The 26,160-nt window shown below is 37.8% G+C and overlaps 1 protein-coding gene across 2 annotated transcripts; it reads left to right on the top strand.

Moving 5' to 3' along the window:
• The first annotated feature begins 346 nt into the window (after positions 1-346).
• MS3_00003352 (uncharacterized protein) lies at positions 347-25,566 on the top strand. Of its 2 annotated transcripts, XM_051211117.1 has the most exons (8): positions 347-413; positions 461-624; positions 5,760-5,891; positions 8,272-8,424; positions 8,624-8,970; positions 12,162-12,390; positions 14,061-14,176; positions 18,125-24,787. In XM_051211117.1, the coding sequence occupies exons 2-8, from the start codon at positions 516-518 to the stop codon at positions 18,221-18,223; spliced, it is 1,185 nt and encodes a 394-aa protein (XP_051071151.1). In that variant the 5' UTR covers positions 347-413; positions 461-515; the 3' UTR covers positions 18,224-24,787. The 2 variants fall into 2 exon arrangements, with proteins under 2 accessions (XP_051071151.1, XP_051071152.1); XM_051211116.1 differs by lacking the exons at positions 347-413; positions 461-624 and having other exon boundaries at positions 3,286-8,424; positions 8,624-12,390; positions 14,061-25,566.
• Positions 25,567-26,160: the final 594 nt, after the last annotated feature.

A 26,160-nucleotide genomic window follows, 5' to 3' on the forward strand; every position in this document is an offset into this window, starting at 1 on the left:
CATCAAAACTAAGATTAGCAGGCAGTAAGTGCTCAATGACGTCCTGATACTAGTGAACCGTGACTAAGGTGGCTAGGAGTTAATGAAACCAGTAAATTAGCATCGTTTGAGTGTAAAGAAAGTCTGTGTTAGTATTTTTCATTGCTTTGACTTACTATCGATTCTAGAAGCCACGACGCACAAAGCAAAACTTTGCTAGTACTCAATAAACTTGAAATGGTAACGTAACGCCGAGACGCAATCATAAAGAAGTCATTTGGCCTGCTTTGGCTCATCACAAAGATATTGGACACTAGAAATAAGGAAAATGCAATCGACAGTCTGCAATTGCTGAAGGCGCGTCTTCATATTAAACGTTACACATTGTTAGGAGTTTTGAGCCTCCTGGGTTGTCAAGCTTTGCTATAGACTATGTGCCTAATAAGTCATCAGTTTAATCGTCCGATGGTATTTTTTCCAGATCCTTTGACGACTGGATGTTTTAAGTTACATATGCTCATCACCTTGGAAAGCATATGGTTCATTCGATCAGTTATGAATTTGAAGATCAAACAGATAGACCAATATGCCAGCGATGTTCAAAGTCATTTAAGTCCCACCTTACACTGAAGCATCATACTGAAGGTATGTGGTAATGATTGATGATTAAAAATTCTATAATCTTGTTTCCATTTATCTCAGCTTTAATCATTTCTAATAAGTTCCCTTAAGCTTCAAATCGAGAAGACTTACTAAATGCACTCGAAACCATTAGCTATAGAAATAACCTAAGCACTTAAGTGTTGTCAAGCCCAACGTAGCAGCTGTCATCTTTTGGTGATGAAAATAAAGGTCCATGTTGTCTCTGTTAGTCATGGATATTTAATCGTAGAGATACGAAATTTCTTTGAGTCAGATTAGGTGTTAATACCGAGTGTTCTGGGAGGATCCAGCAGCTTCTGATGCAGTTATAAACGAAATTCCAGAGACTATCTGTGTGCCGAGATTTGAGCGACGCTGCGGTGACCTTACGAATATCCACCTAATAATAGGATTAAATAAGGACTATAAATAAATGTGAGGAAACAGTATTATAACTTTCAGATGAACGCTAGGGTTAGGAATTAAATTCAAGTATCATACTTACCTCAGTCACCTACAACCTAAGGCCAGGCACATATGTGCATCGGTCCAAGTTGCCACACCTCATTAGCACAACAAGATGAACACCGGATTCATAGAAGTAGTTAATTCAGTGGTGGTAATATATAAAAGAAATACTGCATATAATTGCATATAGTACAGGAAGAAAGAATTAGGTCGTAGAAAGAAAGATATGAAGCGATTTTAATCTCTAGTTTAAGGGAAGACAGAGAGTGTATACACCGACGCCATTGTGATCGATTCTGAGCCATGTCATCTAGAGTCTCCAACCATTGGTTACGAAAGTCACGCGGACCCCAACCAAGTGATCTGCCTCTACCAACATGGTTCAGATTAGAGGTTAGTGTCTTCAAGCACTGATGCCACGTTTTTGGCTTAGCTGCCCCTAACTTTCTCCCAACCATCCCCAACACCAGTTAGCATTGCACATCGTGGTAATCGGTGTTCAGACATACGTAACACGTGGCCCAACCATCTCAGTCGATGAAGATTCACAACCTCATCAACTGATTTACCATCGTTCCCTAATACCCTACGTCTAACCTCGCTATTACTTACTTGGTGATCCCAGCAGATGCGAGCAATATTTCCAAGGTATTTGTGGTCAAATACTAGTAGCTTACTAGTATCTTCATCTCTTAATAGCCACGTTTCGCAGCCACAAAGCAAAACAGAACGAACTACCGCGCAGTATACTCGTCCTTTTATTGATAGACGGATATCTCGCCTTCGCTATAGGTGACGTAAGTTGGTACAAGCCAAATGAGCCTTCTGAATCGGTGCAGAAATTTCTTCAGACACCAACCCATCAGGGCTGATCAGACTTCCAAGGTATGTGAAGTTGTCGACGCGTTCGACTACTTCACTCCCCATCTTTAGTTCAGGCGTTGACGCAGGCCAGTTCTAAAACAACAACTTGCGCTATTTTTACGGGTTATTTCTCAACGCAATGTGAATTTTTCGGTAAACACCACCATACCACGCACTTGGAATTTACTTACTTACGCCTGTTGCTCCCAATGGAGCATAGGCCGCCGACCAGCATTCTCCAACCCACTCTGTCCTGGGCCTTCTTTTCTAGTTCCATCCAATTCTTGTTCATTTTTTTCATGTCTATTTCCATTTCTCGGCGTAATGTGTTCTTTGGTCTTCCTCTTTTCCTTTGGCCTTGAGGATTCCATGTGAGGGCTTGTCTTGTGACGCAGTTGGGTGCTTTCCTCAATGTGTGTCCTATCCACTTCCAGCGCTTCTTCCTCCGCTGGGATCTGGTTTGTTCTCTCCCACAGTACGTTGTTGCTAATAGTGTCCGGCCAATGGATCTGAAGTATTTTGCGTAGACAACTGTTAATAAACACCTGTATTTTCTGGATGATGGCTTTCGTAGTTCTCCAGGTTTCTGCCCCATACAGTAGAACTGTCTTGACATTTGTATTGAAAATCCTGACCTTGGTGTTGGTTGACAGTTGCTTTGAGTTCCAGGTGTTCCTCAGTTGTAAATATGCTGCTCTTGCTTTGCTGATCCGCGCCTTCACATCTGCATCAAATCCACCCTGTTCATCAATGATGCTGCCCAAATATGTAAAGGTTTTTACATCTTCCAAATCTTCTCCGTCAATTGTGATTGGATTGGTGCATTCTGTGTTGTATCGAAGAATCCTGCTTTTCCCTTTGTGTGTATTGAGACCTACTGCTGCCACACTGTTCGTCTTCTGCATTTATTGTTGCGTTTGGGATAGAAGGGCCAGATCATCTGCGAAGTCTAGATCGTCCAACTGCATCCTAGATGTCCATTGTATCCCGTGCTTCCCTTCAGATGTTGACGTCTTCATGATCCAGTCGATCACCAGGAGAAAGAGAAAGGGTGAGAGTAAGCAACCTTGCCTAACACCGGTCTTCACTTCGAACGACTTTGTCAACTGTCCTCCATGCACAATTTTGCTGTGTAATCCATCATATGAGTTCTGTATGATATTGACTATCTTCTGAGGCACGCCGTAGCGTCGAAGAAGCTTCCATAGTGTTGTTCTGTCCACGCTATCAAATGCCTTTTCGTAGTCAATGAAGTTGATGTAGAGTGATGAATTCCATTCAATTGATTGTTCCACAATGATCCGTAGAGTTGCGATTTGGTCTGTACACAATCTATCCTTACGGAATCCTGCCTGTTGGTCACGAAGTTGGGCGTCTACGCGGTCCTTCATCCTGTTTAACAATACCCTGTTGAAGACTTTTCCCGGTATTGAGAGAAGAGTGATGCCCCTGTAGTTATCACACTTGCTGAGATCGCCTTTCTTCGGTATTTTGATCAGAAGTCCTTCTTTCCAGTCTGTTGGTACTTGTTCCTCATCCTAAATCTTATTGAAGAGAATGTGGAGTATCCTTGCAGTTGCCGCTACGTCTGCTTTTAGTGCCTCTGCTGGAATGTTGTCCGGTCCTGCTGCTTTGCCACTCTTGATTTGTCTGGTGGCCATGCTGATTTCTTCAATTGTTGGTGGGCCAACATTGATTGGGAGGTCCGTGGGTGCTGCTTCGATATTGGGTGGGTTCAGTGGAGCTGGTCGATTCAAGAGTTCTTTGAAGTGTTCTACCCACCTGTTTTGTTGCTCTTCAATGTTGGTGATTACCTTGCCTTCTTTGCTTTTCACTGGTCGTTCTGGTTTGCGGCGATTTCCAGAGAGTTTCTTTGTCGTGTCATACAATTGTCTCATGTTTCCTTCTCTTGCAGCCTTTTCCGCCGTCGTTGCTAAATCTTCCACGTATTTACGTTTGTCGGTTCTGATGCTCCTCTTCACCTGTTTGTTTACTTCTGTGTATTCAGCTTGTGCCTTGGCTTTTTCTGCTCTTGTTCGACTGGTATTGATTGCTGCCTTCTTGTTCCTCCTTTCTTGAATCTTATCCAGTGTATCAACAGTGATCCATTCCTTGTGATGGTGCTTCTTGTGACCCAGGACCTCATGACATGTTGAAGTGATTGTCTCTTTGATCCCCTTCCAGTTGCTCTCCACATTAGTTCCTTCTCCATTGAGTAGATCATAAAAGGCCTGGAACTTGTTGCTGAAGACTATCTTGAATTTGTTGAGTTTGTTAGTATCCTGAAGAAAGGCCGTATCGAACTTTTGTGATATTGTCCGCCCCGTTGTCCAGTGCTTCTTGAGTTTCAATTTCATCTTGGCGACCAGCAAGTGATGATCTGATGCTATATCAGCTCCTCTCTTGGCTCTCACGTCCTCTATAGTCCTCCTGAACGTTTTGTTGATGCAAATATGGTCGATTTGGTTTTGCGTGGTGTGATCCGGTGAAGTGCATGTGGTTTTGTGTATGCGTTTATGTGGGAATATGGTGCCGCCTATGACCAGCTTATTGAGGGCACATAGATTTGCAAATCTCTCACCGTTTACGTTTCTTTCTCCCAGTCCGTGTCGTCCCATGATGTCTTCATATCCAGTGTTGTCCGTTCCAACCTTGGCATTGAAATCTCCCATCAGAATGGTCAGGTCCTTTGTTGGGCACTTCTCGACGATTGACTGCAGCCTATTGTAGAATTGATCTTTAGCATCCTCATTGTAGTCGTTGGTAGGCGCATAGCGTTGGATGATGTTCATTGAAATACCCTCTTTTTTTGTTTTGAAGGAGGCTTTGATGATCCTTGGTCCATGAGATTCCCATCCTATAAGCGCATTTTGTGCTTGTTTAGACAGCATCAATGCAACTCCTTGTGTATGTAGTGCATTTTCTTCTTCATGGCCGGAGTATAACAGGAGCTCTCCTGAAGTTAGTGGTTGTTGTCCAACTTGCATCCAATGTGTTTCACTGATCCCAAGTACCTCTAGGTTGTATCTTCTCATTTCTGCAGCAATTTGGAAGGCTCTTCCGGTGTCCCACATTGTACGAACATTCCATGTACCTAAATAAATGGTTGCTCTGGTTGTCAGACGGGGCATCGGCCACGTGGCTTCCGAAGGAACTCGACTTTCATTATGAGGCGTCATAGTTCTCCTAAAAGAAGACCTTCTGGCTCCCAGGGCAGAGTTTAGAAGGTTTGAATAATTTTTTCTGGTTAGCGTTTTTTAGCGAGTTATATTTCTACGGGATGGGGACGCTAACTCCATGCCCAACCCTCCTCCTTTATCCGGGCTTGGCACCGGCAGTAGCCCCCGGAGGGACTCCAGGCGGAGTCCCTTTAATTATTTAAATTTAGAAGTTAAGACTAGTGTTCACTTTTGAAAATTGTCCGTTAAATTATGTTTAACTCCAAAGATTACTCTCCGTAATTATAAAACTGAAAACGTATTGGTAATAGCAGTGTTAGACTTGTAAGTTATTATTTCGTTCACACAAATGTGAACGTGTCACTGAATTTTACCGTATGAATGGTGCTGTTTTTGGTTACATTTTTCCCTGCACGTGTATAGGACTCGATAAGTTTTAGTTTTGTAATTTTCAATTAGTTTTCGTAATTACACGGGTTAAAGCTGTCTGCAACATAAAATGTCGGAAAGTAGTTAGAAGAAAAGACTAAATTTCATTGTCAATCTACCCATCATAAAAAGTTTAGAAAGTGATTTATTAATGGGTATGTTGTTCTGTGATTATTTTACTATAATTTTCCCCTTTAGTCTGTTCTAATCGTAATTCGGAGCCAAGATTCTGCTGTGAGGTATGTCGAAAGAAATTTAGGACTGATATTCAGTACACCCGTCACATCTATTACACTCATTCACAACGTACATTTCTGTGTAAAGAAAAAAGTGAGTTTGCGTCAATACGTTTTAGTGTGTTTCTTATTGTTTGTCTCACAAAGGCTATATAACAACGTCTGTTTTGCACGCAAATAATTAGTTGAGTAATCAGCAAATGAAGTGAACTATACTGTTTTCAAAGTGTATATTGTTTTGAATGTTCATAGTGGTATTCATCTGTAGTTTTATGAGTCTATGAAATAGTTGGATAACTTGCAACTCAAATATTGTGAAGTAAGGCATTCTATCCGATCATTATAGGCATATGTTTTGTCCTCAGGGATTAAGTATTTGACAGACATTGGACTGTTTAGTGAATTCGCGTATATGGTAAGTGGTTTTTAAAATGTATAAACAAGATTTCGAATGTGTTCAAAATGGACTCCGCATACTTTAGATGCTTCACGACTTGTATTGACTTATTTTTATTTCATTAACAGCAAATGAAGTCGCAGAATGAGTTCATCAATTTTTTTTAAATATTTGTATCCAGCTTAATGGATGAACGCTCAATAAAATTCCAACGCAGAAATAAAGGACTACTTTATCTTATACCTATCCACCTTGTTTTTATACCGAATATCTGTTTGTGGTACTTAACAGTGGTAATGCATGACTGTTAACAATGAAGGATATTAAATTCTTCGCTCTTAATTTCTTAAACAATATTTCAAGAATGCTTGAGATTCATTTCTCTCCTAAATCCAATAGATTACTTCCCTCTTACATTTTCCAAGGACATTTTTATACTGTATCTATACGCTTGAGTTGTGTTCTTGTTCGTTCATGTTTCCGGGCTTCTTATAGTATATACATTAACCTCGTCTGATTGTGGTCTCCCTCGAGTTAGCAGGGGTGGAACGCAGTGAATAGTTTAGCTTGTCCGGTTGTTGTGTCTCTGACTTTCGTCCTGTTCACTGGTCTAGGTGGCATTGTTGTCACTTTTCAAACACAGCAAATTTAGTCATCCTTTAACTTCAGCTGGAGTTATCTTAAAGCTTAACAAAACTCAAGATACTTAACTGTAAATCCTACTTAGTTAGCTATTTCTATCGACTCTGTAGATGACTATTGTAGGATAGTCCACCTTGTCTGTATTGTCAATCATGAATTCATAATTAAACTTCAATGTGTACATTTTTAATTATTATAGTTTTCAGACTGCCACTTTTATGTGTTTGAACAACCCTATCTATTGTGGCTAGTTGGTACTTCATGTATGTTTGGTCATCTTATCTATTTACGATGTTGCCATTCAGTAAATAGATAGAAATCTAAATATAACGATTTAGCTTGTTCCTGTGTGTTAATGTATGCTTTATAGTAAATAACAGTTTTTGTGATTTGTTTTCCTTATAATAAATGTTGGCTCTAAAATATCTACTGAGTACCTTGTTCTCAGCAGTTGTATTTACTATTCATCTCAATACTTTAGATTTTTGTTTAAAACTTTGTTCAATTTCTTATCTCCACTACCATTCGACGAGTTGTTTATTCTCTTTGCTCCAAGAGTTTCAATCTTTTCAACTATTGTACACCTGTTGAATATTTAGTTGCGTAAACTGCAGCATCTTAGTGAAAATAAAGAAAAGGAATCGCTCTCTTATTTATCAGAACTACAGCACGTATTTACTTGGTTAATGTCATCACCTGTATGTTAAGAAGTGGCGTCGCATGGAAAATGTGTGTGACATCAGTACGAATGTAATGTTAGGAACTCATACTACAACAAACCTTGCACCACTACATGCAAAAAGCTGATAAGTACTGACACAGTCTTTAAAAATGGAACCTACCAGGTGTTAGCAAACCAAGAAATTTCTTCTTAAATAAGCTGTAATTTTTGTGGAACTTTGAAATTACTCCCTGTTAGTATCCCTCACTAAAAAAATATTCCTCATGTAGTTTAAATAGTGCCTAGATATATATCTAGAATGTTATTGAGAATTAATATGTTATTGAGGTTACGGGTTTTACTTGTGTGTTGCAAATTTGAGTCGTTCAGTACTACTCTAGTATCGCAGGTGTGTAGATTAAAACGATGTGTTCAAAAACCTCACCTTCCGACCGTCTTGGTACTTTATATAAGGATTTCTTAGACTAGGGAACACCTTAAGTCACTCCTTTATTTGTACTTATTGGAGTGGGGCTGAAGAGCTTGGCTTCTAACTATGAAGTTGCAGGTCCGAACATCGTTTCATCTACTTTGTTTTGACCAGCTAGTTATTATCACCAGCCATCATAGTGTTGCTGAAAGCCGAGTACGTAGACTTGTACACTGTAAATGAATTATTTATTGTTAAAAGTGTAGGTTTATATTCATATTGTTTTGCGTACCATAAAGTTTCAGACTAAATACATATTTATCTTCATTTCCTTTTAACTCCAGGTTGTGGTAGAGCATTCTTATCAAACTCGCATCTTATAGCTCACATGACAACACATACGTCTGATAGACCATATTCCTGTCCAGTACAAGGATGTTCGTATCAAGCCCGTACAGTCGGTCGACTTGCACAACACAAAATTATTCACGGTCAAGGTGTGAACATCGTATTTCACATGTCCCTTATCAGTATTTTCGTGTTTATTATTATTATTATTATTATTATTATTATTATTATTATTATTATTATTACCAATTTTTCATGTTCCTTATAAAAGACATGATATTACATTGTAGGTTTAATTGGAACTTTATTTACAAAGCTCACTATCTGATTTTTACTGTATTCTTACAGGTCGTCGTTTTTCTTGTGATTATTGTGAATACAGCGCTACCACATCTTCTAATCTTCGTCGTCATGCTCGTATACACGCTGGGGCCAGGCCATACTTATGCCCTCATTGTCCTCACCGTACTAGCGAACTAGATGCTTTAAAAAAACATGTTCTAGACTCTGGTAGGCATCCGGGTCTACCACTTTATGTGTGTCCGTGGTGTCGATCGGAGTCCAGCACAGTCTGCGTTGGTTTTAATGCTTCAAGTCTCGCATGGCGACATCTGCTCAGCGAACATTCAAGTGAGATTATGAAACCAGAAACACTGAGTCGAATCGGTCGAGTATCTGAAAAATCGCTTTCAGAGGTAAGAGCATGTGAATCTATTTTTGTGGCAGAATATTGATCCGTCATGGAAATGTCTATTCTTCATCAAAATTATCATAGCAACCAACCTTACTCGTATCAACATATATTTTAAGCCTCAGGCAATGCGAGTGATTGTCTATGGGCTTCACACCATTATTTTTTAAAATAAGAAGTGTACATATATCATTAATCACTGGACAGTGTAACCTTCATGGGTTATAGTATTTAAATTAGAAGTCCTTTGAATACTGTTGTGGTGAAGGAATACTAAGGTATGGTAAATCATTTTATTGTTTTACGCGAAATCAAATAGTAGCTTTGTAAAATAAAGAAATTATACAGTAATTACATCATTTACATATCTCCCTTCATTTGTCTTTGGCATAATTAATCATTTTTCCGATTCTGTTGCCCTTCGTTTTCCTTCCTCTTTTCATTTCACTCTCCTATTGGTAAGCATTCTACTTTCAATTCCTGCTACACACTATTTGTCTGTCCGCATAAATAGTGTACATTGTCGAGGTTAATTCCTCTATATCTGATTCCAATAAATAGTATCTCGTTAACTGAGTGTTTACTCAGACTAAATCTCCTAGTAGGATCATGGATTTACTCGAGATTATACAAAAGCCGGGACACCAGTTGTCGAGATAGTTTATCGTTAATGAATAGTAAAGATCCGCAAGTGCGAAGAAAGCAAGCACATGTATATTTATGAGCGTTAACCGACTGTGAATAAATTATTGATTGTCTGTGTGTTACAACCAATGGGAGGATAGATTAAATATTGATGTGCAGATATGCGCTCAGTCGAACTCATACATAATTTTACATAGTGGATTAAATATCTAAATTACAGCGAGTAGACAAATAATAAATTAGTTAGATTGGTTCACTACAACATCACACCGTCACTAATGATTCAAATTGTTTGTAGGGCGTTTTAACCATTCAATCAATGGAATATGATAAAGGATAGACTCATCTTCCCTTTTTTAACTATAAGTACGCACTATTTCCTCCATTATTCTCTACGGGCATAGTCTTTTCCCTAGTGCAAAACGACTTATCATAAAATTAACAACTTTAACCAATGCTACCCACAACTACTTTTGAAGTAGTCTGTTAGTTTTAACCATAAAACGTGATAATAATCCTTGTTAACCTGTAATAGTGTAAACAGTCATTTTCTTGTTGAATATGCTCAACAAATGCCGTACAATAATACATCATTAGTTGACATAGATAAATTCTTATGAAAAGCGTTACGGAATCAATAAACAAAATTGATTTACAGTGACCCAAACTGTATAAGATCTACTAAGAAAGCAATAGTTGTTGATTGTAAATGCTCATTAGAGTAATTTTATCTAGTTACTAATTCATATGAAAAAACTTAAAATTGAGGTTTTCGGTCAAAATTTGCAATTTGGTACACTTGTGTTTACAACAGGAAATAATTGTATTTATGTGCTCAGTTCACTCCCTACTTTTAATATTATGTTAATATTGTAAACTATGGGGTTTTAACTGTTAGTGTTAGTAATATCCATTTTGATACTACCTTTCGAGAAGAGTTTGTTGACAAATGTTAACTACCCGTTTCAAATGTCATCCTTGATTATCCCATCGTTTTATGTTTTCACCAGTTCCTCTAGAATCAGACTGTTGGTTTTTTAAATAATAGAGTGGGGAAAAAAAGCTTATCATATCTTTATGATATTTTAGCGCAACACATTTCGAGAAGTCTGATCATAGATAAATTTGTGTATGTATATATTTATGTATGAAAAATAGAGGTCAACTAAACAAGTAGAGAGATAGGAGATGGAGAAAACAGTATAAACCACATCATACCTGGCTAGATTCAGTATTAGAACAAATTGTTTTTTACAAAATAAGTGGGTTTTAATTTTTGTATAACCAAAGGGTTCAATAAATATTGGGATATGCCCCTGAGCAACTCTGGAAGTGGCTGATTTGATGTTAACTCCGTGACCCAAATGAACCAAGTGTTTCATAATGTAGTACGATATTTGTCTATTCTGTACTCTTAACTCACCACTGGAATTCATCTGCTTATGTAGCCACTTAGGTATATTTTAAGCCACCTTTACATACTCAGCACGATTGTTTCTCCCTATTTATATGTCCACATATTCAGATTGATAGACACATTGGAATGTGACGTAGTCGTTTCTAGACTCTGTACTTTTAGTTAGACTTAAACTTCTTAGGAATAATGAGTTTGGTTGTCTGAAATATCCTACTGATCGCCAATTTATGTCTCCTCAACCATTTACATCACCTCTGAATAGTAGGGTGATATAAACATGTTTTCTGTGTGTCGGAAACGTAAAAGGTCTCATCACATTCCACATTGGCTTCGATTTATGAACTTAAATAAATGTCCACTTTGCATCTATGTTTGAGTTAAAAGCTCTTCTTCGGATACAATTCGTCCTATTGGATAAACATTCTAATATGGCCCTAGTTTGTAGTGTACTGGACAGTAAATAACATATTACCGTGTCCATGTTGGTTTTTTACAAATAGAATGATATAATCATTGTCCATCAATTAGTGTATATTTAAGAAGAGAAGCGGATTATTCATTTCCGTCCCACATAAAAGATTAATATGCTTTTGGTATACATTAGATTTCTTTAAAAAGTGGTTCACATGTTTACACTTAGGTCTGATCTCATCCACTTAACACTTATAAAGGCATCTTTTTAATTGAGTCTGTAATTGGTTTTTCTATATGTGCCATAAACACACTAGCTAACTATAGTCTTGAATGTTAACTTATAGCTATGCCATCAACTTGTCAAAGTACTCGCCCTTATAAGTGAATTGCTCGTTGTCTGAAAATTTACATCTAAGGGACAAATTGTCTTAATTTCAATGAATAACAATTAAGTTATCAATCAATCCAGGTGAATCATAAAATACTTACGCAACCGGTTTCACATATTAATGTCTTGACAAGTTAATGTATGATCAGGGTGTTCGAAACTTACTTCGTCACTATGTCATAGAGTGCTAATAAACTTCGTCTTATTGCATTATCCAAATTTAACAAAGGGACTAGTTGTGACTTTTAAATCCTCTGTAACTATAACTTTCCAATAATATTTTCATACACACACCTATTGATTTGTCTGTTTGGTAACATTTAATTTGCAGCGTGATGTCACTCGTCTTTTGAGTATATATTGTCCGGAAATCGACTCAACCCAACCACCAGAGAACACTGCTGTTAGGCAGCCATCTGTTGCTAGCCGCCGTAAAAACCAAAAGGTAGAAACTCTTGGTAGACCCTATTTTTCTGGAGAAAATGAATTAACGATTATAGAAACCAAAGAGTCAAATTCATCAGGAAATATAAATCCCGTTGAGGAGGATAAGATTAGATGTGAGGCTACAAAATGATCACATTTTATTCACAAACCTTATTGTTTAACTTAAACCGATTATATTTTTGAAAACTCATTACTTAAAATTTATGATCTTTGATGACCAAATATTAATTAAAAAATCATTGAAAATTATAGGGGTATAGATGATTTCAGGGTGATATATTGTAACTCTTCAGAAGTATATATACTCGACCTTCAAGTTTCGAAGCTAATGTCTTAAGTCACCAGGTCTATATGCAATGGATATCGATTATCGAGTTTAATGAAATTGTGCTTTAATTTGATTATCCTCCCTTGTCATTACCTATATCTATACTCCTTGTTATTGCCGATAAAGTCCTACTTCCTACTAGGTAGCCGATTAATCAGTAACTTATTAGCAAGTGAAACAAGTATGTTCCGATCAAAATCACAGCACATTACATTGGCATACCAAAGGACCATCAGCTAGACTAAGGATAAAGCAATGTGTACATTGATACCAATCATAGTAAAAGGATTAGAAGACGATAAAATCAAATAGTGTACGGATTTAAAGGATGTTGAAATGCGAATTCATCTGAGCTAGTGCAGTGGACTCTAAGGTTTGATAATTGAAAGTGACAAGCATTAAGCACTGTTTTCTGCTGGTTATCAGTCGGAAACCTTATAGATAGATGGTTATTAGTAGTCAGCACTTAACCGGGATATTGTGAAGGTTATTTTATTACGGACGATCATCAACTAAAAACTCATGAGCAACTAGACCATTGTTTTATCTGGATAGGAATTCATTTTTAATTTCTGTCAATTCTCGATGTGACACAATTATTATCCATTTTCATCTTCTATAACTGTCTCCTTAAATTATCAATCGTTTTGTGTACACATTCAACTCCGTGATACAAGTAGACTATATATTTGTCTTACTGATGACATTTTCAACCCTCTCGAAGTCAAATTTCTTAACAGATACTGATTTGTTAGTAATTTTTCTTACGTAGTTCAAACTCTCTCGACATATAGAGAACTTAAAATCGGTGTTAATGTGGCGTACAAATTTTCTTATCATACTAATTAGTTATTTTTCTCGTAAAATAATTACGATCGTAATACATGAACTGATCGTCACTACCCACTCATAACATTCTCGTTAGTTTTTATACTGTGAAGTATATAAGTATATAACTGGAGGTCAAAGTATTTTCGGTTATTTCACGTAGCTCTGCGAAATTACATCTGCGTCGGAATTCGAGAGCGGTTCTGGATGAGGATCTTTCTGGAACTCGAAAGTCCGGCGTAAATCTGCCTAACCCTCCCTGGTTGTTAGCGATTATTAAACCGTTACCAAGTTTTCAGTCACTTTCTTAATTTCGGAAATTCCCAGTAAGTTACATTATGTGTTGGTTCCCAACCCTCTATTGTATCCAATCAGTAAGTTATGAGTTGAATGTGTATATTGATCCCAGTTGTCACACATCACAGCGAAATTATCCATACACTGATACTTACTTGTTTCCGTGTAGTTTGTTCTGAGACTAAAACCACTTTTGTAAAACGAAGTGTTATCTGAGATACCGGTCATTAATAGAAATCACATGAAAGACTTATTTTGTTTTGAAAATCCTGTTTAAAATTTTGCTTTCTTTATCTATGCTAATTCCTTAACTTTATTTCTTATTTCCAGCTTCCCCAACCCCTATAAACTATCAGAAAAACGACGCTAATGATGATCTATCTTTTTACAATCTTATCCAAATTGGTTCAGGGGCGATTTGGTCACGTAATACGGCACAGTATACTGTAAATAATTTATGATATGGACTTTAAATGAATCTCATGATTATTTTAAAATTTTTCACAATGAACCAGAGTTTGCGTATTATCAATCGTGCTCGATACATTCTATGTCAGTCAGTCAGCTACAACGTAGGACCAGGCACATATGTACATTGGTCCAAGTTGCCACACCTCATTAGCACAACAAGATGAACACCGGATTCATAGAAGTAGTTAATTCAGTGGTGGTAATATATAAAAGAAATATTGCATATAATTGCATATAGTACAGGAAGAAAGAATTAGGTCGTAGAAAGAAAGATATGAAGCGATTTTAATCTCTAGTTTAAGGGAAGACAGAGAGTGTATACACCGACGCCATTGTGATCGATTCTGAGCCATGTCATCTAGAGTCTCCAACCATTGGTTACGAAAGTCACGCGGACCCCAACCAAGTGATCTGCCTCTACCAACATGGTTCAGATTAGAGGTTAGTGTCTTCAAGCACTGATGCCACGTTTTTGGCTTAGCTGCCCCTAACTTTCTCCCAACCATCCCCAACACCAGTTAGCATTGCACATCGTGGTAATCGGTGTTCAGACATACGTAACACGTGGCCCAACCATCTCAGTCGATGAAGATTCACAACCTCATCAACTGATTTACCATCGTTCCCTAATACCCTACGTCTAACCTCGCTATTACTTACTTGGTGATCCCAGCAGATGCGAGCAATATTTCCAAGGCATCTGTGGTCAAATACAAGTAGCTTACGAGTGTCTTCTACTCTTAAAGGCCATGTGTCGCTGTCGTAAAGTAAAACAGAACGAACTACCGCGCAGTATACTCGTCCTTTTATTGATAGACGGATATCTCGCCTTCGCTATAGGTGACGTAAGTTGGCAAAAGCCAAACGAGCTTTTCGAATCCGTGCTGAGATTTCGTCCGATACCAGCCCATTAGGGCTGATCAGACTTCCAAGGTATGTGAAGTTGTCGACGCGTTCGACTACTTCACTCCCTACCCTTAGTTCAGGTGTTGACGCAGGCCAGTCCTGAAGCAACAACTTGCATTTAGAGAGAGAGAAGCGCATTCCAAACATTCTGGCATTGTTGCTTAGTGCTGCCAAAAGACTCTGCATTTTGTCAGCGTCTTCACCAAACAGGACTATATCATCTGCGTATTCTAAGTCGACAAGTGGACCTCCTGGTAGGAGATCAATACCCGAGAATTCAGTCGATGAGAATGTTATTTCCATAAGTAGGTCTATGATGAAGTTAAACAGAAATAGAGAAAGTGGACAGCCTTGACGGACACCACTTGAGGTTGCAAAAGTAGATGACAGTTCGCCATAAGCTGTGACTCGACTAGTAGTGTTCGAGTAAAGATCCTTCACAAGGTTTATTTACTCTTCTCCGTTTCAGATCAGCTATAGCTTTCTGAACTTCAGCTAGATCGGAGGGCCCATTTCAACGTTTTGAGAATGGTGGGTAATTGTAGAGTAGCTGAACTGCTCCTTAAAATATTCCGCCCGTCGTTCTAAACGTCTTGACTGGGAGTAGATAAGAATGTCTTTTTTCGAGATCGTCTCACTTACACATGACTTGTTAATTCCAGTTTCTTTTATTAGTCTGAAGAGCTGTCTGGTGTTACCTACAGCCTCTGCCTTTTCCATCTCTTTTGCTTTCGTTGCTTACGGTTGTTCCTTAGACTTTTGCTTAACCTAGATCTGATTCGTTTTCGCTCTTCATCGTGTTCAGAGCCTGATGGGGTGAGTTTACGAGAATCCATCAGTGCAATAGACTTAGAGTAAATCCACTGGTTTTTTGTAACCCTTTGGTTTGAATCACTAACAGATGCCACAGCTGTTTTTATATCATCCCAAGCAACATCTGGGTCAACCTCATTTTCAGAACTACCTAATTGTTACATCAGTTGTTCCTGGAACCTACTTTTGGTGTTCTCGTCACTCAATTCAATTCTAATGGATCTTTTTACTGTGGCTTTTCTGCGTCCAGTGGGGTGCAAGCAGATGCGTGCTCGTATTAGGGCGCGTGGTTGGAGTCCAAGAAGGTACTCCAGAATGAGCGACAATCTTCTATCGACCATCTCCAACGATGACTGATGGCAATATGGTCCATTTGAGTCCATCGTTGGTTTGGTGCAGGGAGTCGCCATGTTAGACGATGTCTCTCGTTATGTTTAAAATTTGTGTTTGCTAAAAATAAATGATTGTCTGAGCACAGTTGCAGCAGATGATCATCATTATCTGTTCGCTGAGCCGCAATACCAAAATGCCCCACCTAAATGTCTTTCTGTTTGGTTTAAGCTACCTATCTGGGCATTCAAGTCACATACTACAAGTTCTATGTCTGAGCGTTTAGCTTTATAAAGAAGTTCAGAGAGTTTTCTGTAGAAGTTATCTTTCACTTCATCTGGGCTGCAGTCAGTGGGAGTGTTGGCGGAAACGACGTGTGTCCCTATCCTTACAAGTTTTTACGAAGCCGTTTACATGAACAGCACATAGACGACTGTTAACGGGGATCCTCTCTAATAATGCTTGTTGCTTTTACTCTTACCGCTCCTCAACAGACCTGTCTTGCACTCTGGGACTTTGAGGAACGATTGTTCCACGTGTATAGCGCGATTGGTTCATCACTAAAGGAAAGTCCAACCACCACGTCCAGGTAGCAACACCGGTCAGGACATTCTGTGTAGGTTATACTAACTCTGTCATCCTACTTTACGACGTATGCAGCAAGCCGCAGCTTATCAATCAAGAAGAAATTGGTTATATATGAGCATTTGGATATCATCTAAACCGAAATATACTAGTTTTTTACTAAGTAATTGATAAGCTGAATCGTTACAATTATGTACATATAGGACAATGTTTAAACTGTCTTTACTTAAAATTAGATTACAATTACAGTGGGGATGTTTTCTAATAGTTTCTGGGTAAATGGGAATTCTCAGCATTTATTCCAACAAAGGAATAACAATTAAAAGTAATTCAGACCTTTTTTGTTAACGACCATAAAGAACTCAATATGCGGAAAACTAAATCAAAGAAGGTATTTCAAGTGGACTAAGACAGTTGATAAGGCGGTATAACTATAGCCATAAAATTACTAATGAGTAAATACGTTTATAATTTTTATTGATTTTAGTATATATAGTTAGTACAATATGAGATCTTAGACGACAAATTCAACGAAAAGATTGTTAATATACTTATACGTAGATAAAAATATATAATGAGATATTAACCGGCTCACTTGTGTTCGCTAAAATACAGTCTACTTTTCATGTCTGTGGCTAATTGGCTCACAATCAACCTTGCTATATCTAAGGTTAAACAAACTATCTATCTGATCAGACGGATAAAATGGTTCCCTAGTACTTATCTACTACCGGTTCTTTAGAAAATGCAACATCAAATTTAGTGTTACTGTAATGAGTAAACTATTAAATAAGACGTGAAATAGATAATATTATTATGGTAAGAAAGCTTCCGGTTGTAAGGCTTGTAGTATATATAAGCTGTTAATCGTTCGATGCCCTTCAGTTAAATGGGTTATCTTCGTGCGACGAAATACGGAGAAGGGGTGCTTAGTTGAAGTACCTCGTCGTAGGTCACTTTGTTTCCAAAACTCGCAGATGTCGATTGAGTCAGTAATTCAAGTTATTCATAAGTTTTGAGAAGTGTGGATGTTTACACTAACCTCTCAAATTACTGTTTGTATGTTTTTAGAATATATACTGTTTAGTCTAAGTTAACATTGAGTCACATTAAGTTTGTAATATTTTTATAAGAAAGGTATCTTGTTAGTCTATTTTATAAATCGTTAAGTGGTTAGGTCATTTATCAGCAATCCATAAAGTAGCAATTTCTGATATCAACCTTTTATCATTTCCAACTTACTAATTAGATGAATATTTTATCACTTTGATACCCATCCCATGCTGTAGTGTCTGTCATCGGCAGTGAAAACAAATAACCGTTCTATGGTACTCTTTCGAAACATGAGTTCTTTGCAACTGTGCTACTTTGGGTTATCAGCAGTATAATCTTGACTTCAATGAACTGTGTTCTGGTGGGGGTTCTATACATGCCAATTTCATACAACTATATACCAGTATGGTTTACAATAACCACATGACTATTAGGTACATTGATTCAATTCATTTGGTTTCCTCGTACCCATTTATAACTAATTATAAAACCCCTATCCGTATAATTTACCGCAGAACTGTCTGTCTTGTGTTAATACGTTTGTGTACAACAGTAGGGATTATGCTTTCTACTGCTGCTACATGCCTAATTCGGATCGTCTTGAGTGCTGGTCTCTCCGCGATTACCGGAGATTTTATTGAACACTTTTGGGAATCACCGGTCAGTATCTTAAATACAATTATACTGCTTTTCACAACTATTTCCGGGTTATTCATATATACAATCTATTGGTTACTAGATATTTTGCTTTTCCGTACTTCAGATCATTTCTGTGCGGTTCAATTCCTGAGCCGTTAATATCCACAACAATATTTCATATGAACTCAAAATTTTACTATGTCCAATACCGTCAAAGTATCAACCGTGTGTTTGACGCTCGATTGATTCTAGATAGTGTTCTTTGAAATAATGCAGTGGGAAATTTGTGGATTGGGATTTTCGTGTCACCACTGTGATAATTGTTAACGAACCACCAAGTGTGAATATGATCAATGTATATGAATGCATTCATGTATCGTTTTCCAGGGTTATATTTGTTTATACGGACTTCTGAGTGATTTAATCTAAAATACCCCCACAAAATTCCCTTTAGAAGTTCCTTCATTCAGAGAAAACAAAAGCGATTAAAAATGATCTGTGAAGTCTATCTGTATTCTGACACATGATATCGCATACTGGAGTACGGCATATGAAGAGCCAGTTCCTTTCCTTTCAAATAGTATCTACCACACTCCAGAAACCCATTGCGAACAGAAGTCGACTCTAGAGAGAGCCCACGATACGACCACATAAAATAAAATCGAGTTCCACTTAGTCATCTTACCTTTTTAAAAAAGAAAGTGATATTTTTTCTCGCTGAGTAAATTTTATTGTTTTGGTCGTAAATTGCGGATTGTTTCCACTTGAATTTCAGTTAAAGTTTTTGGCGAGAGTATGGTTTATTCTAAAGTAACTTATCATCAGTTGGTTTGGATTTGTTTTCACTTTTGATTCTATCAATTTACAATTTTCTACTTTTTCTGGTCATCACTTCCTCTTGTCTCTGGGTTTCGCTTGTGTCTAGTTTCTTTTAAATACCTCCGATTTGTGACCGGACAGTCTATAGATATCAATTTCCAACTCCCATTATGTTGATACCCTGTGGAAAGTGGCATGCAGTGCGACGAGTGCAAGAGATAATACCACGAAGTTTTCATAAATCTAACGCCTGCAGTTTTTAAAAAGCTTAGTAAGAGTGGTTGCGTGTGGGTACGTCCGTAATGCTGCTCGAACACAAACATCTTTCTATCCGAAGCAATTGCAGTGGCAAATGCTGCTAAGAGGGGTACTACATAATAGAGCACTCGCTCGATTGATACACATATTGATGCAAGGTTACCTCAAATAAGCTGGGTGACAGCTGAATTACATGAATTAAATGGGGAAAGGCCGACTTCATACACCTCTGTCCTCAATAAAAGAATGTTCCCCTGTCCTCCAAGTGGTATTTGCAGGAACCGCTTAGAAATATCAATCGAGAGACTAAGTCTGTTTCTAGCAGGATAAACAAAAACCTGAACGACAATCATCCAGGATCTCACAGTATGTGTGACGCGACTGTGGTTGCCACTTCAACGAAAGTTGATGAATGATACAAATCAAGAACAAGAAAAGGCATAACGATATTAAAGAAAATTCAGTCCCCCAAATAGTATCCGAGAAGTTAAAGTCTGATCACAGTGACAAATAAATCATCTTTCATAAAATCATGGAGAGTGTGAGCTCCGGACTGAAATCTCCTTTTGAGCATATCTTTGCGCTGATAATACAGCTACTGAATAAGCTTGTGCCTCAGGATACCTCCGGAGTCACTTTGCCAAAGGTGTATAGACTACGTAGTCAAATGAATTTGGAACCAGGCTAATTAAAATAGTATTTAAATCTCCTAATGAACGGAACTGAATATTAAAGAATGGACATAAACTACAGGGTCAGGAGTTATTGTTTCTAAGGTCTTGCCTCTCGCAGACGGTATGAAAAGAAGAGAAGCCGACAGTGAAGTAAACTTTAGGTTAGATGCTGGCAAAAAGGACCTTGTGGTCGTAAATTTTTGGGTGGTGAGGCCTTGACAGAGAATGATGCCCAAGCTACTATGAATGCAGCACGAATCGATCTAAATAAGCTTAGGATCTGCTGCAAAGATGCCCAAAGCTTGCTCAGTAAGTGGTCGAAACTAGGTACATAAATTGACTCCACCAAGGCGTATGCAACTGCAGTCACAGAAACTTGGCTGACATAGCCCATAAATCGTATGGAACCTGATTTTGAAGGTTTCATGTTATAAGAATCTGACAGAATCTAAAAGCGTAAAGAAGTAGCTATATTCATTAAGAATACTATCACATTTATCACTATCGACAGTCCCATGTGAATGGGACATGTGGATTAGTTAGTTGTTAAATAGAATACAAGAGCTGCTCATTAGTGTGATCTACCGTATTCCAAGCTGTGCGGTGCACACTGGACAGCGTGACCATTGAAGAACTGGGTGTCCTTGGTCTGCTAAGTAAGCTTGATATGGGCAGACTCACAGGAGCCGATGAAATGCATCCTAGGTTACTTAGGAGACTAGCTAAATTCACTGCTAACCCCTTAAGTGTATGTTTTAATTGACTGCCAAAAGACTGGAAGGACACCATAGTAGGTCCTGTCTTCAAAACATTTACGAAATATAGATCTGAGAACTACCGACCCATTAGCCTAACCAGCATGGTTGTTAAAGTTCTAGAAATGATTATACGGAGGTAAATGTTTATGTATCTCGATGGAAATCTGTCTCACTAAATTATTAGTGGTTCGTGAAAGTTAGTGAGTTGTTAAGCACCCATGGTTACCTATAGACGTAGCCTACATCGACTTCAGCTAGACTTTCGACAAAGTTCAACACAATCAACTGCTATATAAATTAGGAAATGTCGGGGTCAGTCGCAATTTATGAATGTGGATAGAAGACTTCCTAGATGGGCGCCAACAAAAAAGCAGATGGACTTCAAGCTGTCTGGTAAGGAAACTGTTCAGTGGACCGCCTCAGGATGCAGTTTTAGGGCTAGTGTTTTTACTCTTGTATGTAAATGACTTTCTACTTCTCCTATCATCATAGATTTTGCTATATGCTGACGATCTTGAGATATGGAGAGAGATAAAGAATTAAGGTGAGAAACTGAAGTTTCAACATGACTTGAGGAAATCTGAATGATCTAAAATTTGGAAGTTTCTGACAAATACTTCCAAGTATATTGTGGTGCATATTGGTAATCAAGGTGCAGATACATAAATGGTGATTAGCATTGGGCTGCCTGTTGTCCAGACACCCAATGTCTTAGGAGTCATCGTTAGACAGGACTTAAAAACTACTGCATTTTGTTGTGGAATAGCCGCCATAGGTTTCAGGACCCTGTGGTCAATAAGTAGAGCCATGTCGACGCTGGAAGCTTTTTGACTTTATATACAGTATTCGTGCGTCTTAAACTTGAGATTTGAATACATGCAGCTAGCCCCTGCTTAAAAAAGACAGTGAGCTTTTGAAAAAGGCTTAGAGAAGAGAAATTAGGCTGATTCTCGGAATAGCGAAGCTCCCGTATGATACTCGACTGGTTAAACTAAACCTGTTCCCATTGTCATATCGAAGAACGAGAAATAACTCGATTACGGTTCTCAAATTACCTACTAACATCGACCTACAGATAAAAAAGACAAAATCTCTAAGCGTATTATTAAAAGGTTTAACTTACGTTACCATAGTAATTATTTTGCCTAGGGACAAATCAATCTGATTAACGACGAATAAGAATTGTTTACTTGATCAGACTTTTTAGAACTTTAAGCAAATTTAAATAAGATATCGTCTGACCATTGGATCCAACTCAGTAACTACTGTATAGCAAGAGCAGACGAATAGTCTTCATCCACTGTAGTATTGAATACAAATTCTACATTTGACCTTATTCAATGAATGGAATATGCTTCATTGTTAGTTAATTGTAGTTGGTATTCTGGAATTCTTTCAAAACGTTTATTGCGTAATCCGATAGTTTTAGTCACTAGACAATATTTACAATTTATATATTGTCGGGGAAGATGGGAGAATAGAACCTCTAAAGCTTGTTTAACTGTACCCTATCAGCACTGACTATTTGCTGATTTTTTCACGTCAACTGTGAGAAAATTATAAGGGAGTAACTAACTTATCAGGCAATTTGTTGTGGTTTCGGACCTGTGTAAACACCTATAGTGACAATTGTGTCACGTGGTCCGGTCGTCATTTGTTACTTATGGCTAGGTCAGTTTGGTTTTGTCGTAATCGTTAGAGGGATTATACGTAATATTTCAACTGCGTACACTGGACAACTAACTTAAGATCAGCACTGATGTGAATATGTCGGTATTTTTATTGTCTAGCTTGAGCATCATATCTCCAACTTAGCAACTAAATGTTTCAAAACATGTAGAAATAATTTTTTAGTAACACCATAACGACGATTACAAATTACATTCAATTAGTGTCAAAGTGCATTTCATGGTCAAGTAGTAACAAGTGTAAAACGTACTAGTGACTCTTTATTAATTTCCTTAGTACAATTGGTCTTGCTATATATTTACCTTTATTTATGAGTTATGGCAAGAGGCCAGGGAACATTCTGAATAATCTGTGTTCATCGGTCATCAATCAACATCAGGAGAAAATGAAGAGCGAGTACCTCGCAGTTAAGAGCACACATATTTCATCATTTGATAAAGGAATATTAGATATATAGCATTTATATAAAATACGGAAGTAAGTGGGCCTGAATATCGACTAAGGTCTTTCCATTCGGATACCAGGTCATCCGTTGACTATGAGACGCCTACCTTTAAATATTACGGTTTCACTGAATGTTTGTCAGTAGTAAAATATACAGTCTACATTTTCACACAGCGTCGAAATAATACAGCTTATTCTCATTTTCCATGTTTTTAATACTAGCTTGAATCTACTATTCATATAAAACAAGGGTTTTGATCCTCTTAAAAAAGGAACATAATAAATAATTAACACAAGCTGTTTATTTAGTTAATTTATCTTCAGAAACAAGTTATTTAGTGTTGGTAGTGAAAATCATGTTAAATTGATATTGGGCAAGAAGTATACTGCCCCACTGTTAAAAAACCAAAGCAGTGTCTCCTTATTCTAATCTAAAATAGTTCAACATGTCTAAGACGATTACTAGATATGGGTGAATTTGTACACCACCCAAATTTCGCCACTATGGAAACAACGTGCTTTTTATAAAGTAGGTAACCTGGATCTTTCATATTCTATTGCCGTAGAAATAAAAAATTAAGTACTATTAATACTGAGAAATAAAGGTGAGTCAGAATTGTGTAGGATTTGTGATTGACCTTAAGGAAGACCGTGTGTTTCCTTAGAAGCGAAGTAGATAAGTACAGTGAAAAAGCTGTTTCATTAAGTGAAGCGTCTATGACGTTTGTGTTACTATAAATCAACAAAGTCCGTTACGACCTAAACATTTCACTCCATTTTTCCTTTTAGTTGGGTTGGTTACTTTAAAGATGATAGAACAATGATACTTCTGAGTCAAGCTTATATCCACATATGTTATGTACACCAGACAAAGAAATAACCGTAACTTTACGAGTCAGACATCCTGTAAGTGACGTATTAATTAAATGCGGTGAACAGCACGTATTGAGTGATCTCGGCATATTATAAATTGCACTTCCGTAAAATTGGTAGATAGTCATTGGTTTATAGCTGAGCTTTTCGTCGCAAATCTAGAATCGGACAGGTTCCCTTGACAGAGCGCTGTCCCGAAAACGGGCGGAAAATGCCCACGACAACTCAGGAGTTTCTCTGGTCCAGAATCCAAATGTCGCTTCCATCGCCTTCATGTAACCATCTAGTTCCATTAACATGTACAGGGAAATATTATGTTTGTTACACGGGCTAATCAAAATAAGCACTTAGGGAAGTGTATAAAGACAGTACAAATTTTTTGACTACGTTCATTCTACAGCTCATATCAGCGGCATAGCTTAAATGAGTAATACATATTGTAAGATCCATTTTGAATGTTTTGTGTGTTGGTGAAAATCCCTCCATGTATATACTTGTACTTTGTTCCTATTGATCCCCTTAGTTGTACATTGTTGTATTTTGGTTACATTTGAATTGTTAATACTTGTATTTTTTATTATAGTTTTGTTTTTATTACGCATTCACTAAGTTTGTGTTTCTTCCTGAACTGCATCTGTGTTGTTTTACTTGACACTTGTTCTTGGCGGTAGCCATATTGATTTGTTCCTCCTGTTGTGTGTGATCTATCCAGTCAGGATAGAATAACGTTCATTTGTTGTAACTGGTGATTTTTCCTCATCTTCTATCAACTTCTTTATTTATTGTAATTTAGATTTGATTGATTGAGCAATCATTGGTTGAATAGCCGGGTGGTAATATTTGTTTAGGTAACGATTTACATTTAAATTTATGATGAATTATAGAACCGCTATTTACCCGATTACTTGTTTTGATTTCGACGGGAAAGGGCGCGTGTCTAAAGTCCCCGGTCGGCTATTCTTCAACATCCAAACCGTAGTTTGGATTTTACAGTTCTAAACAATTATTACTTGGCCGAAATCCTTTGGTAATCGTTCGCGGATTTTCTGGAAATAATTGGTCGTTTCGCTTATAATGCCAGTTAATTGTCGAAGGAAATCAAGCTCAAAGTTCGTCGATGTTAATGAAGAATCCCCTATTGTCAAGCAAGTGCCTTTTGACGTCCTTAAGGGTCATGGTTCAGACTCAAATAGGGTTGATTATCATGGTAGTGATTCTAGTCTTAATTCGATGTCAGATGACGCAAAAAATCTTAGTTTAAAGGAGGAGCAAAGGCCTGAATTACCAGGAAAGAGCATGTTACCTATAGTTCATGTTGTTGGCCCAGAACTACCAAAGGTTGAACTGAGTTATTTCGATAGAGAGCCAAGAGGATACTGGAAGTTTATAAGGCAATTTGAGACGTATGTAGCATCAAGAGTCACGGATGATAACCAGCGCTTGCTCTATTTGATGCACTATTGTAAGGGCAAGGCGAAAGCAGCTATTGAGGGTTGCGTCATGATGGAAGCATCCTCTGGTTATAAAAGAGCAAGGGAAATTCTAAAACGTTAGTTCGGACAGTCTCATGTAATCGCTCGAGAAACATTAGAAGACTAATTCAATGCTGTGAATTTTGAATATACTGACGGGGAGCAACTATCGAACTTGGCTATTAAAATGGAAAACTGTGCTATGGTCTTGGAACAGATGAATTATACTTCTGATCTAAATTCCTTAGTTACTTTGGAAAGAATAGTGAGACTCTTGCCTCAACCTATGCAAGCCCAGTGGGCGGACTGGGTGGATAAATTGACTGAAGATAACAGGGAACCGACCTTCGACGAGCTCACTCAGTTTATCGCATCGCGTGCGACAGTGGCTTGTAGTAGATTTGGACGGTTAGCAAGTCGTTCAAGAAAAGGGCATAACGTAAAGACGAACTGTCACGTGCAATCAGAGCAAGGGAATAGTTCGACAACGAAAACTAAATGCAGTATGTGTTCCTACGACCATGCTATTGATAAATGTCCACAGTTCTTAGCGCTTACAGTTCAAGACCGATGGTCCCACGCTAAAAGCAAGGGTATCTGTTTAGTCTGAAGGTCACGAGTGCGCCTTTTGAGGTATATTCTTTAG

The sequence above is a fragment of the Schistosoma haematobium genome, chromosome ZW (assembly GCF_000699445.3).
Source record: "Schistosoma haematobium chromosome ZW, whole genome shotgun sequence".
Taxonomy (NCBI): Eukaryota; Metazoa; Platyhelminthes; class Trematoda; order Strigeidida; family Schistosomatidae; genus Schistosoma; species Schistosoma haematobium.